Genomic DNA, 15,824 nt, shown 5'->3' on the forward strand with positions numbered 1-15,824 from the left:
TATCCGGCCCACTAAGCCAGCCACAGCACCATTTTTAAAGGGTGGCTGAGTGGCTCTGAGCCACATGTAGCTCTTTAAAAAGCCATACATGGCTCCTGCCACCACCACCAGTCCCTCCTCCATCTCCCGTACAGCACAATGGGGCAACTCCAAGCACCCTGCCACAATGTACGTGGGGGGAGCCACCAGGAGTTGCTGTGGAGAACGGGGGTTCTATCCCTCACAGGGATTTATCCACACATGGCCCACATAATGGCTGTGTCTACACTAGCCCCAAACTTCGAAATGGCCATTCAAATGGCCATTTCGAAGTTTACTAATGAAGCGCTGAAATGCATATTCAGTGCTTCATTAGCATGCAGGCGGCAGCTGCACTTCGAAATTGACGCGGCTCGCTGCCGCCCGGCTCGTTCCGACGGGGCTCCTTTTTGAAAGGACCCCACCTACTTCGAATTCCTCTTATTCCCATCAGCTCATGGGAATTTAAATGGCCATTTCGAAGTTTGGGGCTAGTGTAGATGTAGCCAATGAGTAGTCCCAGCACATGCTCGTTCGCTTGTTCCCTGGCCAGCATGGTGGCGGAGCAGCCCCAGCAAGGGGATCAAGCCACTGAGTGTGTTGCTGGTCAGCAACACACAGTCTGCCTACTACATCCAGGTCAGCACCACAAAGGAGCTGCTGCAGGGCCAGTTCTACCCTAACCCAAGGTGGTGCCACAGTAGTTCTGTGCTCTCCTTGCCAAGATTAGAGGCGTCCTCAAGACAGCGCACCCTGGCGGACAGACAGACAATGGACACGCTGGCTGGGCGGGAGAGGCAGCGGGAAGGTGTTGGGACAGAGGTGGACACGGCTGGGTTTAGGCACTGAGGGGTAGTGACAGACAGACAAACTGGCTGGGCTGGAGAAGCAATGGGGGCATTGAGACAGATATATATGGAGAAGTTAGGCTACAGAGGTGCGTGGGAGGATTTGGGCTAAGGCTGGGGGCAGTTTAGAGCCGTGGGGGGTGCAGTTTGGGGCTATTTTGGGTTCAGCCTCTGGAACATGTAATAAATTGCCATGTGGCCCCCAATGAAGAAAGGTTGGACACCCCGGCTTCGTCCCCTCCAAATCACCAGAAATCCACAGATTTACTCCTTTATATTTCTGCTCCTACAAATAAGTTAAACCCTGTTGCTACAATGAATATCTGTTTTAAACCCTAGCCAAGAAACATTCTTCATTTTATCCAGTCCATTTCATAATTTGAATTGATTCTATACAGCGTAACTACACTGTGTTACAATCGTGATGTGGGCTCATTGAAGCTGCAGGCCCACACTGTTAATGGAAATGTATGTTTGAATATGAATATGCATAATTGAAATATGCTTTTTGCTAAAAAGATAAGTAACCTATCAAGCAAGAGCCTGTGATCTCTTGAATGTGTATATATCATTCTTATATGTGATGTTAGAAATATGAAATGTAAACCTGCTTATTAATCTAAAATATTTCTACTGAAAGTAGTTAAGGAACTTCATGATGTGGTGCTCAAGGCAATGATCTGTAAAAGGTCTGGAGAACATGACTTATGAAGAAAGGCTGAAAGAATTGGGCTTGTTTAGCTTGGAAAAAAGAAGATTGAGGGGGGACATGATAGCGGTTTTCAGATATCTTAAAGGGTGTCATAAGGAGGAGGGAGAAAACTTGTTCTTCTTGGCCTCTGAGGAGAGAGCAAGAGGCAATGGACTTAAGCTGCAGCAAGGGAAGTTTAGGTTGGACATTAGGAAAAAGTTCCTAACTGTCAGGGTGGTCAAGTACTGGAATAAATTGCCAAGGGAGGTTGTGGATTAGATAAATGTTTATCAGGGATGGTGCAGGGGACTGGACTCGATGGCCTCTCGAGGCCCCTTCCGGTCCTAGTGTTCTATGATTCTATGAAATGTTTGTGTTTTTCCTTCAGGTCTTAACCGTGATTGGCCCTACAAAGGACATGTGACCATGCTATCTGAAGCTGGACTGTATCTTGAATTTGGTATTTTTCCTCAGGATGGAGAGAATTAAATAATGGATTCACACCCTAGAGAAATTCTATTAAAAGGATGGAGAGCAATCAACAAGTGTCTTTGGGGGCTTTTGAAATTGCCTACCCAGCCTAAGAGGCTACGCAAGAAGCTGTTAGACCCAGGCCAGAGAAAAGATCAACTCTTATTTGAAGGATTTTTCCTCAAATAAGAAATAAGTTGAGAAATATGATCTGTAATAATCTCTCAAGTGTATTACGTTTAGCTGACATATTTTGTTTATTTTAGATGAGTAACTCGCTTTGATTTTTGGCCTTCAATTGCAACCACTGTAACTAGTTATTATGGGAGGAAAGGGGGTAAAAACTGTGCATCACTCTCTTTCCCTGATAAAGAGATTGAACCTTGTGAACTTTCTCTGTGTAAAACTTTTATACAGAGTAAGATGGATTCATCTGGTACTTTGGTTCTCTTTGGGGCTGTGCTCCCAGGTGCTGTCAAGTCTCTGTAGCTGAGCCATTCCAGAGCTGTCATCAGCATCTGTGCTACTCTGTTGAGGGGCTATTACCCCAACTCTGTACCTTTGCTTGGGACAACAGTAAGCTCATCATATACAGTATTTTTTTAATCAAGAAAAGAGCTTTTCATTCATTCCCTTTGCTCTGAATTTTACTGGGGGAAGAATTTCTTTTAAAAAACACATCAAAGTTCGTTTCCAGACAAGAATTAGATTTTAATCTCAGCCAGTACCTTTCCATGTATTCAAATCTCATGCCAGTTAATCGCTTAACTCTGTGGCTCCCAGGGAACTGTCGTCTCAGCTCCTGAAGACAAGTCTACACAAATAAAAAAAATGCACCTGTATTAGTGCGTTAACTTTGGAGTGGTAAATATTACTTATCACATTTAAAAAAAAAACAGAAGAAATTTGTCACCAGCACTTCCTACCGCAATTAGAAGAAAAACAAATCAATGCCTAGAAAAAGTCTCCTACTTCCTGGCCCTGTGATGTCACAAGGGTTCTAGAATACATATTCAGGCCATAAACGCCAAGCTGAGAAAGACCTATTGCCAGCCTGTACAAAAAATAGTATTTATTATTTTCAGTGTTTTAACTACTTAACTCTGCCAATACCACATGGAAATGAAAAGAAAAAATCCTGAGCCCTTGACTGACTCAGTCAAGGGTCTGGAATTTGACTTCTCATTAAAACAAAACAGCAACTTCCAGGATAATCAATAAAATGTATTAATAAAGACAAACTCAAAAACCGAAACCTTCTCAGCTTGAAAATTTTATTACAAGGCGAATTTTCCATGCAAACAACTAGACCATCGGAACTCCTTGGAAAAAAATATCTGTATTGAAAATTCAGCTTGCCTTTTTAGAAATTTTGCTACTTTTCAGATTTGATGCCTTGTTAAATCAGTGCACAGAAAAGTTGAGGCAGCACTTTTATGTTTAACAAAAGGACTTATTATAACAGAATGAACTGTGCTTTTTTCCCCCGGAAAAAAGCTGTGAGTAATGGTTTGCACTACAGTAAACCCTCAATTTAACCGACTCCAATTTAACAGACTCTGGAAATAACAAACAGTGTCCGCAAGCCCCTGCTGGAGCCGCCAGGGCCAGAGGAGCCACATCGGCAGCTGGGACTGCCAGACTGGCTGGGGCCACCAGAGCTGCAGTGCTGAGCGCACCAAGAGCTCTGGAAGGAGCCAGGCTGGTGTGCAGCTCTTCTCCTGGTAATTGGGAGAGGGAGATGGAGGTGTGAGGGGAAGAATGGGACAGGAGTGGGGGAAAGGAAAGGCGGCAGTAAACAGGAGTGAGCGATAGGCTGGGAAGATCAGTGAATCATCATACAGTATAACCATTCAGATTTAAAATGGACTTTTGGCATTAACTGACACCCCTTCCTCCCATTAGTCCATTAAATCAAGGACTTACTGCACAAAGAAAATATTAATATATATAAATGTTTGTGTCACTGGATTCAGTCAATCCTACAAACACAGAAGATGCAGTGTGCACACTCCTGCAAGCAATGCAACAGCTGGGCAAAAGGTATTTACACCACAGGAGGACACCCAACTGCACTCCAAAGCATTTAAGGAATTGGTAAGGGATGCTTAACAGAGGTGCCGAAGGTGAACTTCTCCTGGCTGACCTGACTTCACCCATTTTGTGGGGTGTGTTCCTGGTCCACCAGCCAACACTAGCCAACTTGTTCCTTTATCCAAAATAAACTTAACTGAAGGGGGGGGGGGGGGGGGAGGTCCAGAACCCAGGTTCTCCAATCACAAGGCAGCAAATTAGGCCCCATGTTTCTATTAGACACTCCCACCCCCACTTTTTAAGCGTTAAAACATTTTCTTTAGACCCAGGGCTCTGGTGGAGCTGTGAGTATAATTAATTCTTCTCAATTTGCTTCATCTTATGGAGAGCTCAGGGGAGAAAGAAGGACCTGATCAAAACCAGGTAGTGTGCACTATTTTTGTATTACAAAAGTCACATTCCCACCCCTTGCAGTTGGAAGCAGCACAAAGAAATAGCACTGAATGGAGTCACGGAGGGCCACAAGACATGATCTTGTTAATACCCAAGGAGCCCAGACTGCAACGATGCAACTTCATGTAACAAGTTACTCTAGACAGAGAAATGGTATACTGGCACTTAAAGTGCATGCTGGCTGGAGTGACCCCTGTCCGTGGCAGGGGGGCTACTTCAGCCCCTATTAATTAGCCATAACTGGTAGGCCTCATCCGTTTAGGGGAAACTTACTGGTAAAACATTAACATCCCTAAACAGATTATGGCTCCTCCGTTTCATAATTAATTGGCTGCATGCAGTTTGACTCCTACATCTACAGCTAGCCTTGCTGTACTGAATGTGAACAGACAGATTTAGCAAAACACAGATCCAGCTTAAATATATGACCATCACAGCAGTCATAGATGTAAAACAGAGTCCACTGGGTTAGGACACCACGGACTATTCAATTCCCACGTTCTCTAAATGTTTGAGACAGTGATAAAATTTGAGAGTTTGTAACAAATATTCTCTAGACATTATGGCAGTTTTAGTATTATTCCTGACATTCCACTCATATCAGAGTAGTTATAAATATTTTAACAGCTAGAAGAAACATGAGCTCCCTAAATAAGAGTTACACATGAAGGTGGGTGGAGAAGGTTTCTCCCCACCAGTATGTTTTTCAGATTCTGTAAGTCTAGGCTACAAATGTCCTAACATCCTATAAATCTGTCCAAAGACCTGATCTGGAATAGGTTCGTTGGGGCGGGGGGGGATAAAATAAAACCTTTAAGGTTTGAGTGAAAAATCAGCATCACAAACTTACCATTGCCAAGTCATCCCGACTGCAGTCCAGAGCAGCAATCATCACTTGTTCATATATTATCCAAACTAGACACAAGAGAGACATATTAAATGCAAAGAATTGATTTTTCAAAATGATCAGAAACACCTACAATGTATGTCAGATTAATGAATTTAGTCTTTGTATATTTTTCCCTACCACTCCTGTACATCATTATTGAAAGATGGACATTTCAGTGCACTACTGGAATTAATTAAAAGTACACTCCTGCAATTTTACTGATTCAGTAAGAAAGTACCTTTTGATATTTTGAAAGGTAAAAAGTCCTAATTCTTTGCTTTTTCTTAACATTATACTTACAGTTTTCTGTTGAAACAGACCCACTATGAAATTACTGTGACCAGCTCTGGAGAATAGCCATATATTCCATAAAGAAACATCTTTTCCCTGAACCATTTCACAGCCATATAGTACATGTAATATTACCTTCTTCCCTCAGGTGCGGGAATTAAGTTTATTTCACTGACATGTTATTTGTACTAGGATAACGTTTAGGGGCAACTGAAAGCAAAGCCCTATTGTGCTATGCAATGTACAGAGCAAGAGACAGTCCCTGTCAGGCACAGGTTACAGTCCTGATAAACAAGACAGAAAACAGGTGTGTGTTGGGGGAAAAAGCATGTAACTTACAGAGCACGCCAAGTGCCCTCAAGTTAAGGAGAGTCAAGGGTTCTCAGCTCCTTGCAGAATCAGGGCTGAAGCAAAAATCTTTCACAAAGTGGAAAAACAGCCCAAGCCACAGCTGCGCAGAGAACTTGAGTGAAAATAAATTAACCTTTTTTTATAGAATTTTATTTTAAAAAAAAGCACAAAACTATACAATACAGTTAACCTTTTCCTTTTTCAGAATAAAGGCTATTGCTCATTTTACAGATATTTCTAATATCAAAGAAAAATTAGGTTTACATTTTTTCTAAGTTACCACAAAGAAAATCAGATTTTCTTGGAACACAACAGACCAGCAGTTCTCTTTCCTAGCATCTTGTGTCCAGCCATGGCTAGCTCTAGACACTTAGCGCACAAAACTCTGGATCAGACAACTACACAATAATCTACCCCTGTAGGAAGACAAATTTTTTAATATATTTTTAAATTGCATCCAATAAGACTTGGATTTTCTGATCATCCATAGGGAAGTTCAGTGCGTTTTTCACCAATAAACACACAACAGCTTTTGCTAAGTTCTGGAAGACCATAAGGAGAGGTCTTTTAAAAGAAGTTTCTTTTTATTAATCTGAAAATGGTTTCCTTTCAGTTTTATTGGATGTCATGTGTACGATGTAACAGTGTAAACAGAAATCCACAATTTGGTTTCTCTGTGATATTCATTACATTCTAGGTTAGGATTTAAAGAGCTCTCTTATTGAAAGAATACTAAAAAAAAGCATTCCAGATGCTAACATTGCAAGAAAACTGAAGGAAATACCATAGTACGGGGATCCAGCCAGTTACCTTTATAGTTTCTGGGAGCAACCCCAGTTGAAAGATTTCTGGTCACCTATTACACAAATGAGTACAAGAGTTAGTCCAGGATATATTTTGCCATATTTTTAATCATTGGCCTGTTAAAGAAATATTAATTTATTAAAATTAAACAGGAAATTGTTTAAAGCTCCTTGGACTTCAACTAATAAATATCTGTCGTTACTACAGTTGCAAAACCTAACAGTAACTGTATAAGAATGGCTGGGAAATGAAAAAAAAAATAAAAAGGAAGATGTACTGCTTCTATTCATTTAACCAAATTATATAAAAGGAAGCCAAAGAAAGAGGAATGAACATTAAAAAAAATCATGGATATTCATTCCCTTCTAAAAGTATGGGATTCATAGGCAAACCTCGAAAGCATTCTTGCCTTGAAGTATTTTGCTTTTAATATTGGTCTTACATAAAAAGTGATATTGCATTGTTATTCCTGAACAATTCCCTTCTGGTCTGAAGTACTGTGTGCCAAGTTTCTGTCAAGAGAGACACAGTGTCAAGTAATTAAAATCCCCTGAAAACAGCCATATTATGCAATGAAGAAACCCAGGGATGGCCTAAAGTTACTACAGCATAACAAATACAATTCTGTCATAAGAAAAGCTTTCATATTATTTCTAATACATAATATCACTTATGGCTTAGACTGAAGAACAACATTCTCTTGTCCTTATTAAAAGCTCACCTCATATTTTTTGCCTTTCGTCTCAAGTTCAGATGACCTGCTGAGCGACAACTAGATAACAAATCTCAGCCAAATATTCACAATACAGTCTTCTGACTGGACACTGTACCAAAATAAGAGCCCAATCACAGGTACCGAAACTAAGGGTGCTTCAGCACCCTCTGACTTGAAGTGGTTACCACCACATACAGGGATTTACAGTTTGGTTCACCCACTCTAGGCATCCTATAAAAATTGTTTCTGCAACCCTAAGCTCAATTAGGTATTTTTCCCTACCTACTTCCTCTACACATCATCTCTGAGAAGCAAACTAAGTGCTCAGAACGCTGACAATTAGAAAACAACGTCTGTACAAAACATCAGTTCATAGAGAAAGACAACAAAAGAGTAAATGTGGAGAATGTAACAGGAGATCAGTTACTGACAGGTACAGGGAAAGCTTCTGAAATAATTTCAACCTACTGTCATCCCCAAGCTTGGATGCATATTCGCTGATTAACTCCTCTCCAACTTCCACTATCTGCTCGCTGTTCCGATAGTTCTCTTCCCTCCACTTCCTCATTTTATCACGCATCTCTGAAAAACAAAACGTAAGGTTACCATGCAGCAATATAATGTGAAGTCTGTTTCTGGAACTGACTTGGAGGGGTAGAATCTAGTCTCAGTCACATTCAGGAGATACACAATAATTTCAACTAATACCAAAGTTGCTTATGGACAGACTGGTCTCTGGAACTTCGAAATTGCTATCTTGCCACCATTGTTAAGATTGTTCAAAAGCAGAAAAGGGGAATAGGGAAGGTGGGGAGAGGAGAGGGTTTTCTACTGAATTTGTAAATTCAGAGGATATTGGGCTAATAATCGAAACATCACATGTGAAATAGGTTCCCTGAGACTACAGATTTAGCTCCAAGCCCCGTCAGTTCAAGCCTTTTATGTTCCAATATAGATCAGTTTAGTATCAAACTGTTAATATATATAGGACTTCAAAAAACAAAATCTAAACAAACTTTAAAAACTGAAGTCTTCCCCAACTGGGTAAGACAACAGGTTGAAGACCTATTAAATCTTCCTAAGGGCTTACATTTGCATTCTTAGGCATCAGTTACCTTCTCTGTACTTTGGTGACATTTGTCTAGGCAGCTGTCACCCTCTCCAGCCTTGAGTGAGCCTGCATGTGTACTTTGGAGGAGACTCAGATTTTCCTGCACTGAAAGCACTTTTGTACAAGATATTTCTTTTCAATACTAGGAAGGAAGGAGAGTCCTTGGAGATTGAACAAGAAAAAAAACAAAAGCAAACCAGGTGGAATTACATCTTGAACTTACTTTTTTTTTTTTAGTTACAGATACAAAACTATTGTACAAACAAGAAAAACAGATCTCCTACTTTCACTCTTGTGATTGGTATCTAAAATACAACTTTTTCTGTTAACTTTCCAAGTAATTTTCAGCATCCCCAGAACTACACATTTCCTATTGCCAATACGTCTATTTATTTTTCAATTTGACATTCACTGCAATGATAAAATATCATTGAAACTAGTATTTTCTATTAATGTGCCAATATGCAATGATTTAATAAAACTAGAGTCAAATGCTGAATTCCAGATTGAGGCAGTTTAGTTGTACTACTAAATTAAAGTAGACAAGAGCATTGTATACATGTACATATTTTATAGACTTTTTACTGGACATCCCAATAAGTAATTTAACTTTATGAACATGATGACATCATCCTATGATATGGGAAACAGGCTCAGAGAGCTTTTATACTAAAATTTAAACTAAAATTCTTCTTGATGTTATACTTATTTGCAAGCCACCGCCAAAATTAGTTTTTATTTATTTATAACAACAAATTTTGGAAGAGGTCAGCAAAAATAGGAGAATGCAATTGGTAAGCATGAGAAGCATATTTTTATAGTAAAAATAAATAAATGTTGTAAAATTCCATTCTAAGAATGTTCTGTGCGTTCCCCTGATGGTATGCAGCAGGAAAGAGGAGGCATGAGAATAAAGACTTTCTTTGTGAAACAGTAAATGGGACCCAAATGTGAAAACTACTAAAGGAAACCACTTTGATCTTGGTAAGACAGAAAGGATACGACGTTTTCAATTTTAAAATTTAAAATTTTACTATGGACCTAAAAAGTGCAAGACCTGATATTAATGTCAACTGTAGTAGATGGCATTCACCATCTTACTGACCCGGTTTTGCTTACTCTCAAAAACTCCAAACATTAAGAATATAATTTGATACCACTCCCTTAGATAAGGGGTCGGGGGGGGGAAGGCAGCTGATAGAATCTAACAATACGAAAACTCTTTACTTTTTTTCTGCTTCTTACTAGGAAAGCACACTATGCACAATTACTGCCAACGTTATTTCTAAATTTACATCATTTAGGGAAAAAATACAACATAAGCGATTTCTGACAGTTCTCCTTGCATTTCAAAATGAACAATAAAGTTTGACTGTTTAGGACGAAACAATAACCCTTTTCCATGTATCAGAAGTTCTCTCAGATCTTTCATAAAACTGTATTAGGCAACAATCTGTATTTTGAAATTCACCCAAAACCACCACAGGGTTATATTTCATGTGCGTAAGTAAAATTAAATGGTTCTTGACATGATGATTGTTAGCAATTTAAAAATTACACAGCAAGAATGTGAGTGAACACAAATGTATCACACAAACTGACAGTCTAAATATACACAAAACAAGTCAATCAGTTTTCACAAATTCATTTATCTGGCAACTATTGAAACTTCCATACCAGTATAACTTTCTAATGTAATACTGTCTAAGCTATTAAGAACATGTATGGCAACCTTTAATCATCAAAGTGGGCTTTTCAATGATGGAAAAAGGAAAAACAAAGAGCACACTGTAGCCCTTGAGCACTGAAAGTGAGAAAACAAGTAAAAATAAATATCCTTATATACATAAATACAATGAAAGATATGTTAGATTATGAAGTGCTGCACTCTGAACAGAAGTAAAAAAAAATTGAAAAATGTTGGTAACGTTCTAAACAGACTTTTCAGGATGGGGAGGAAGAGTGTTAAGACACATGAATTTTGTCAGTCTTAAGTTTTTAGGGCGAGTAAACCTATACTTATATGGCTGGGCAGAAATGGTGGTGTGCTCTGGCAGTGTGGCAAGGAGATTGATTAATTTCACTTATATAGTATTTATGTCCTATGCCAGCAAGTTGATGAACTGATGGGTCTGATTATTTTAGTGCAGTTTAAAATAAAAATGGTCAAAGTCATCCAGAAGTATGTATCTATAAATGGAAGTGTAAGAAGCCCACTGTAACATTTTGTCTCAATGGTGGTGCATTAGAATAGAACTGCAGACAGTAGTGTTATTCTATGCATGAATTGAAATGCACTCTCTGGAGAGTTTACAGTCTGGAAGGATGACAGATCACACAGGAAAACAAAAAGGTAGAGTCTGTACTTAACTCCTCTTTTACTAGATTTTCAGTTCACTTTTTTTGCATCTGGGTTGAACCTCTCTAATCTGGCACCTTCTGGACCTGACCAGTGCCAGACAAGAGAATTTGCTGGACCACAGGTCAATATCGTCTAGTAGTACTTTTACTTTGTCCTGCTTAACTGTGATCAAACATTCAGCAGTCAACCCCCAAGAAGGAATGTCTACCTAATGATTTATACTGCTAATTTGTGCACTGTTTTCTTAAATAGTATCAGAGGGGTAGCCGTGTTAGACTGTAGCTTCACAAAAAGCAAGCAGTCCTGTAGCACCCTAAACACTAACAATTTTATTTATTTATTCATAACCATCACCTGGTGAAGTGGGTCTTAATCCTGAAACCTCATTACCATATAAATAAAATCATTAGTCTTTAAGGTGCTACAGGACTGCTTGTTTCTTAAAGTCCTTTACAATTGTATCTATACGCCTCATCTGTAAAAACCAACAGGTTAAACAACTTCCTCTATGTTGTATTCAAAGCAACTATGTTGTATTCAGATTCTTACCCCCCTTACCCTGTACAAGGGCATTCTGACCAGCAGTCTTGCCAAGAAAGAAAATCTTCAGATGCCAGCAAAGACCAGTATTTTAGCCACTTGGTCCATGGTGCTTGTATTCATGACAGCTCAACATTTGCAATTAGTAGAGCTAATATTCAAGAACCTTACTTTCCTCTGTGGAAATCCCAGCTTTACAGTCTTCTTACTTGGTGTATAGGTTGAATATCTCTAGCCTGGCACCCTCTGAACCTGAACAAGAGAATTTGCTGGACCACAGGAGGTCAATATTGTCCAGCACATTACCAACATTTCCACAGCTTACTGGGCTGTTAGAAGACATTTAGGGGTAAATTAAAGCTAAATAACAGCACACAACACTGAAAGCCAGAACTGGTGGCTACAAACAAACTTTATAGGACCATAGGAAACTTAGCCACACCCATGATAAGTGATCGTTCAGCTAACTAAAATCATTCCTGATTTTGGATGTTGCTGGATGAGAGAGTGTCACGCCAGAATGTTTCAACCTGTATGTTAAAAAGTTAACTAAGCAACACCTCTTCTGTAATAAATAAATAAATAAAAGAAGGCCTCGGTACTTAGCCAGCTCCCAACCCCCACCCTCAGCCAATCCTGTGGCTGAGAGTACAGGCAAATTCAGCATATAAAAAAGTGCTGAAATTAAGTATTGTGTTATGACATAATAATAAATAAAGGATGCTTAAAACAAGGTTAAACAATTTACAAACAGCAAACATATCCAGCATCTTTTAATATGTACCTAGAAAACATAAAGTCAGAATATAAAAGGTAAACAGAAAGCTGAAGAATTTTCTAAAGACAGTTAATAAATTTGAATCCATTTCTTAAGAAGCATGCCTGCAGCAATTTTTGCCTTCCATAAATGAAGCAGAATTTTCTGATTACTGTTAGAATTACAATTTGAGAACTGTCCTATCTGGAATCAATTTGAACAAATGAAGCTGCCCCATACAGCTAAATTTTCATGAAACAAGTCTGCCATACACTGTGTCTTCAATTTTAACCATTTTTAAATATGTTTTAATAGGCTGGAGAGTGGGGGTTTCTGGCTTCTAAGGTGACAAAACATTTGTAACAAGATTCTACACAAATACCGTAACTATCATTCACAACTGCTCAAATTAAGTGATTACTGGATGAGCAAATAAAGTGATTTCCTGTTAAAGTGAGGGAAAGGACTCATCAGTTGTCTTCTGAAGGATTAGAGATGGCTCCTTTGACCTGCCTTTCTGAGAGTGCAAGGTCTCCCTTATAGCCCTGGTACCCACTGAAGGAGAAACACTGATGAAAATTTCTTATTAAATTTTCTAAGAGGTGTGTGTATTATTAATCAAAAGCCATACCTTTGTTTTCAGCTGAGACTGATATAAGGCAATTTCACTTGTGTGAAAGTGAGACAACGTGAAGAAATCTTGATTACTTTGTGTAATTTTCAGCTTTGAAATGAAGACCAAAAGTGACTTTACTAGGATTCGGTCACCCTAACGGCTTACTGCTGTTTGTGGTTCAAAATGACTTCTGTTACACTGCCCAACTGCTGCTGCACCACACCAGTTGTAAGACTGCTTTTAGGTAAAACATTTTATTTTTTCTTGCGGGGGTCAGACATCTCTGGGAACTGTAAAGTAAACCAATGGAATCACACCAGAGCTGTGTCTAACCTATGCTTATTTTGCACTCCTGCCACAAGACATTTATTATCCCAACAGACTAACACTCACAAAACTACCATGGGGGAGAGGGTGGAAGGCTAGGAGAGGCAATAATCATTCCCTTGTTTTAGACTTGCTTGCAAACAGGGAGATTAATTATAAGTATTACTGTCTAATTACAAGCAATATCAGAATGTGTCATAACAGAATCTACTGTGGTGACATTTTTGCTTGTAAATCAACCCTTTTAGACCTATCTTAATGCTTTTGAAGAGACTAATGTGAAGGGAAAGGAGTCACCTTTGTTACTATTGTTCGCACAAAATACCTTACTAAGTTCAAGTTACAAATTCCAAAAAGCATTGGTTTGCACAAATCAGATTAAAGAAAAGTGATCATCAAGAAATCATGTTCTTGCTGACATTTCTTTTTACCGCATTGGAAGCTAGCTTGTTTACAGCCCTGGTGAAATGAGGCCTAAGCTCAGAGAATTGGCCTGTACAGAAAAGGCCAAAGCACGACACGGAAAACATTAGAGTTTCGTTAGCTCACCAACTTTGCACACATGCCTCAGTTTGACTTCCCAACCTCCCATCTGGACAGTTTGTTCTTCTCACAAGTGTACTACTCCTGGGAAGATTCTGAACTACTGCACACTCAGAATTCACGTCCTCCATAGAAAAACAAAACAGAAGAAAAGTGCCTTTCCCCAGCATGCATTTCTAAATCCCAGAGAAGCGGGTGGACAGAAAATCTTTGTGGGGCTAGGGATGCCCACAGACATAGTGGGGATGAGCTCTGCACCCCAGACAAAAGTGAAGCATGGGAGTGAAATGGAGTTACACATCATCAGATCCATCCCAACAACAAGATGAGATGGACTGACTGCCCCAAGCCACACACTTTTGGGGGCTCTGCAGCAGCCGTCACAACTCTCCTAGGAAGAGGACAGGGTGAGGATCACTTGAGAGAGAGTGCAGCAGTGGAGTTGGGCAGCAACAGATCATGGTTTCCACCTGGACCCACCCACTTACCAAGTGGGCAGTACAAGCAGCAGCCTGCTCCACTTCACCCTCCTGGCCAGCTGAGCCCTGTTTCTCTGCAACAGTGGGAAGCAACCTCTGCTGCCCCATCGCCTGCAGAGAAGCGGGACTGCTTGTGCCACCTGGAGAGGGGAGTGAGGGCAAGGGAAGGCTATCCCTGCTGCTGCCACTGACTCTGTGCTGTATCCCGGGTAATCCCTGGCCCTGGCTATTCGGTGGGGGGAGAGTGAGAGAGAGATAGGGCCTGCAGCGTGAGGGCTCTGCCTAGGGCCCCACACCTGGGGCGGAAGGTTAACCCAGGCCACACCCTTCCCTCAGAGCCGCCCTACGTATCACTGCTTCTCCCGAAATTCAGGGCCGGGGGTGTTTCTGGGGAGGCCCGAACCCGGTGCTGTGCCACGAGCATTAACGGATACAGATGGTGGGCCGAGTATTTCCCCGAGGAGCCGCTAAGGCAGCGGCAAGTGCCCGCCCCGCGGTGCGGCGCGGCGCTCGTGAGAGGGGAGAGATGGGCCGCCGCAGAGCCAGCAGCGCGACGCGGGAGCCCAGACCGCCCCGCAAGGCGGGTCGCAGGGAGCTGAGGTGCCCGGGCCCCAGCCAGGTAGCCCGGACCTGAAGCAGCCGCCTTGCTCTGCCGAGGCTGCGGTAGGAGACTGTTACCTTCCCAAGTCACATCGTACAGCTCCGAGACCTTCGCCATCTTACTGGCGTAACGTCCCGTGTCAAAGCTCTGAGCATGCGCCGACAGGCTGCGCACGCGCAGCTATGCCTGCTGAAGCCACTGCCCTTGCTTGGGCTGGACTCCCAGCTGTGAGGTAACGGGCCAGGTCGCGTGAGCAGAGCGAAGAGCGGCTGCGCAGGACGGGCCAATAGCTGGGCTGAACGCGGCGGGCAGCCTCAGGGGCGAAGTGAGGCTCTCCCGGACAGCCGGAGCGGCTGGGCGCCTTAGGCAGGAGCTCGAGCCCTGCGCCCCTGCCCCGGCAAAGGGGAGGGGCTGTTCCGCCCCCAGCGGCAGCGCTCAGTATCCGCCTGCCCGAAGCCGAGCTCCAGGGTCACGTGTAACAGGAGCGGCCCTCGAAACGGGCCTGGCCACACGTGTGGTCAGTAATTAGACAGAAGAACGGGTCACTAGGCCTCCTGTCTGCATAAAGCCGCAGGGCCGCCTGTCCTAGCAGCTGCTCTGGCTGCTCGTATCGGACTGTCCGGTGCTTGCAGTCCGCCGTCAGCGCAGAGTCGTTGCTTCGCGTCAGTTAGCTGTTGAAATGTGGAGTAGTGGCAAGAGAGGCAGCTGTGTTCATTTGCCACAACAAAAAACAGTCATGTAGCAGATCGTGATCTGAAGAAGTGGGTCTGTCCCAGGAAAGCTCATCACCCGATAAATGATTTTGTTAGTCTTGAAAGTGCAACAGGACTGCTTTTTTGTTTTATTGAAATGTTATTTGTATTATTCTTAGCGCTTCATCGCTCCCTTTCACGCTGCCTCACAGGGGGTTGGTCGTGTTATTC

General features: G+C 41.6%; 1 protein-coding gene across 3 annotated transcripts in view; it reads right to left on the reverse strand.

The window, feature by feature from the left end:
* Window positions 1-15,113, reverse strand: part of EMC2 (ER membrane protein complex subunit 2) — a 46,010-nt gene extending 30,897 nt beyond the window's left edge. Inside the window, exons 1-5 of one of the 3 annotated variants that reach the window (XM_074986752.1) lie at window positions 14,979-15,021; window positions 8,681-8,837; window positions 8,034-8,147; window positions 5,366-5,430; window positions 2,757-2,842 (exon numbers count right to left, since the gene is read on the reverse strand). In XM_074986752.1, the coding sequence (XP_074842853.1) occupies window positions 2,757-2,842; window positions 5,366-5,430; window positions 8,034-8,147; window positions 8,681-8,702 (287 nt within the window). In that variant the 5' untranslated portion in view covers window positions 8,703-8,837; window positions 14,979-15,021. Of the gene's footprint in view, window positions 1-2,756; window positions 2,843-5,365; window positions 5,431-8,033; window positions 8,148-8,680; window positions 8,838-14,930 lie in introns of all 3 variants that reach the window. The other 2 variants (XM_074986751.1, XM_074986750.1) reach the window with 2 other exon arrangements.
* Between the last annotated feature and the right edge of the window lie 711 nt (window positions 15,114-15,824).

The sequence above is a fragment of the Carettochelys insculpta genome, chromosome 2, assembly GCF_033958435.1.
Source record: "Carettochelys insculpta isolate YL-2023 chromosome 2, ASM3395843v1, whole genome shotgun sequence".
Classification (NCBI taxonomy): domain Eukaryota; kingdom Metazoa; phylum Chordata; order Testudines; family Carettochelyidae; genus Carettochelys; species Carettochelys insculpta.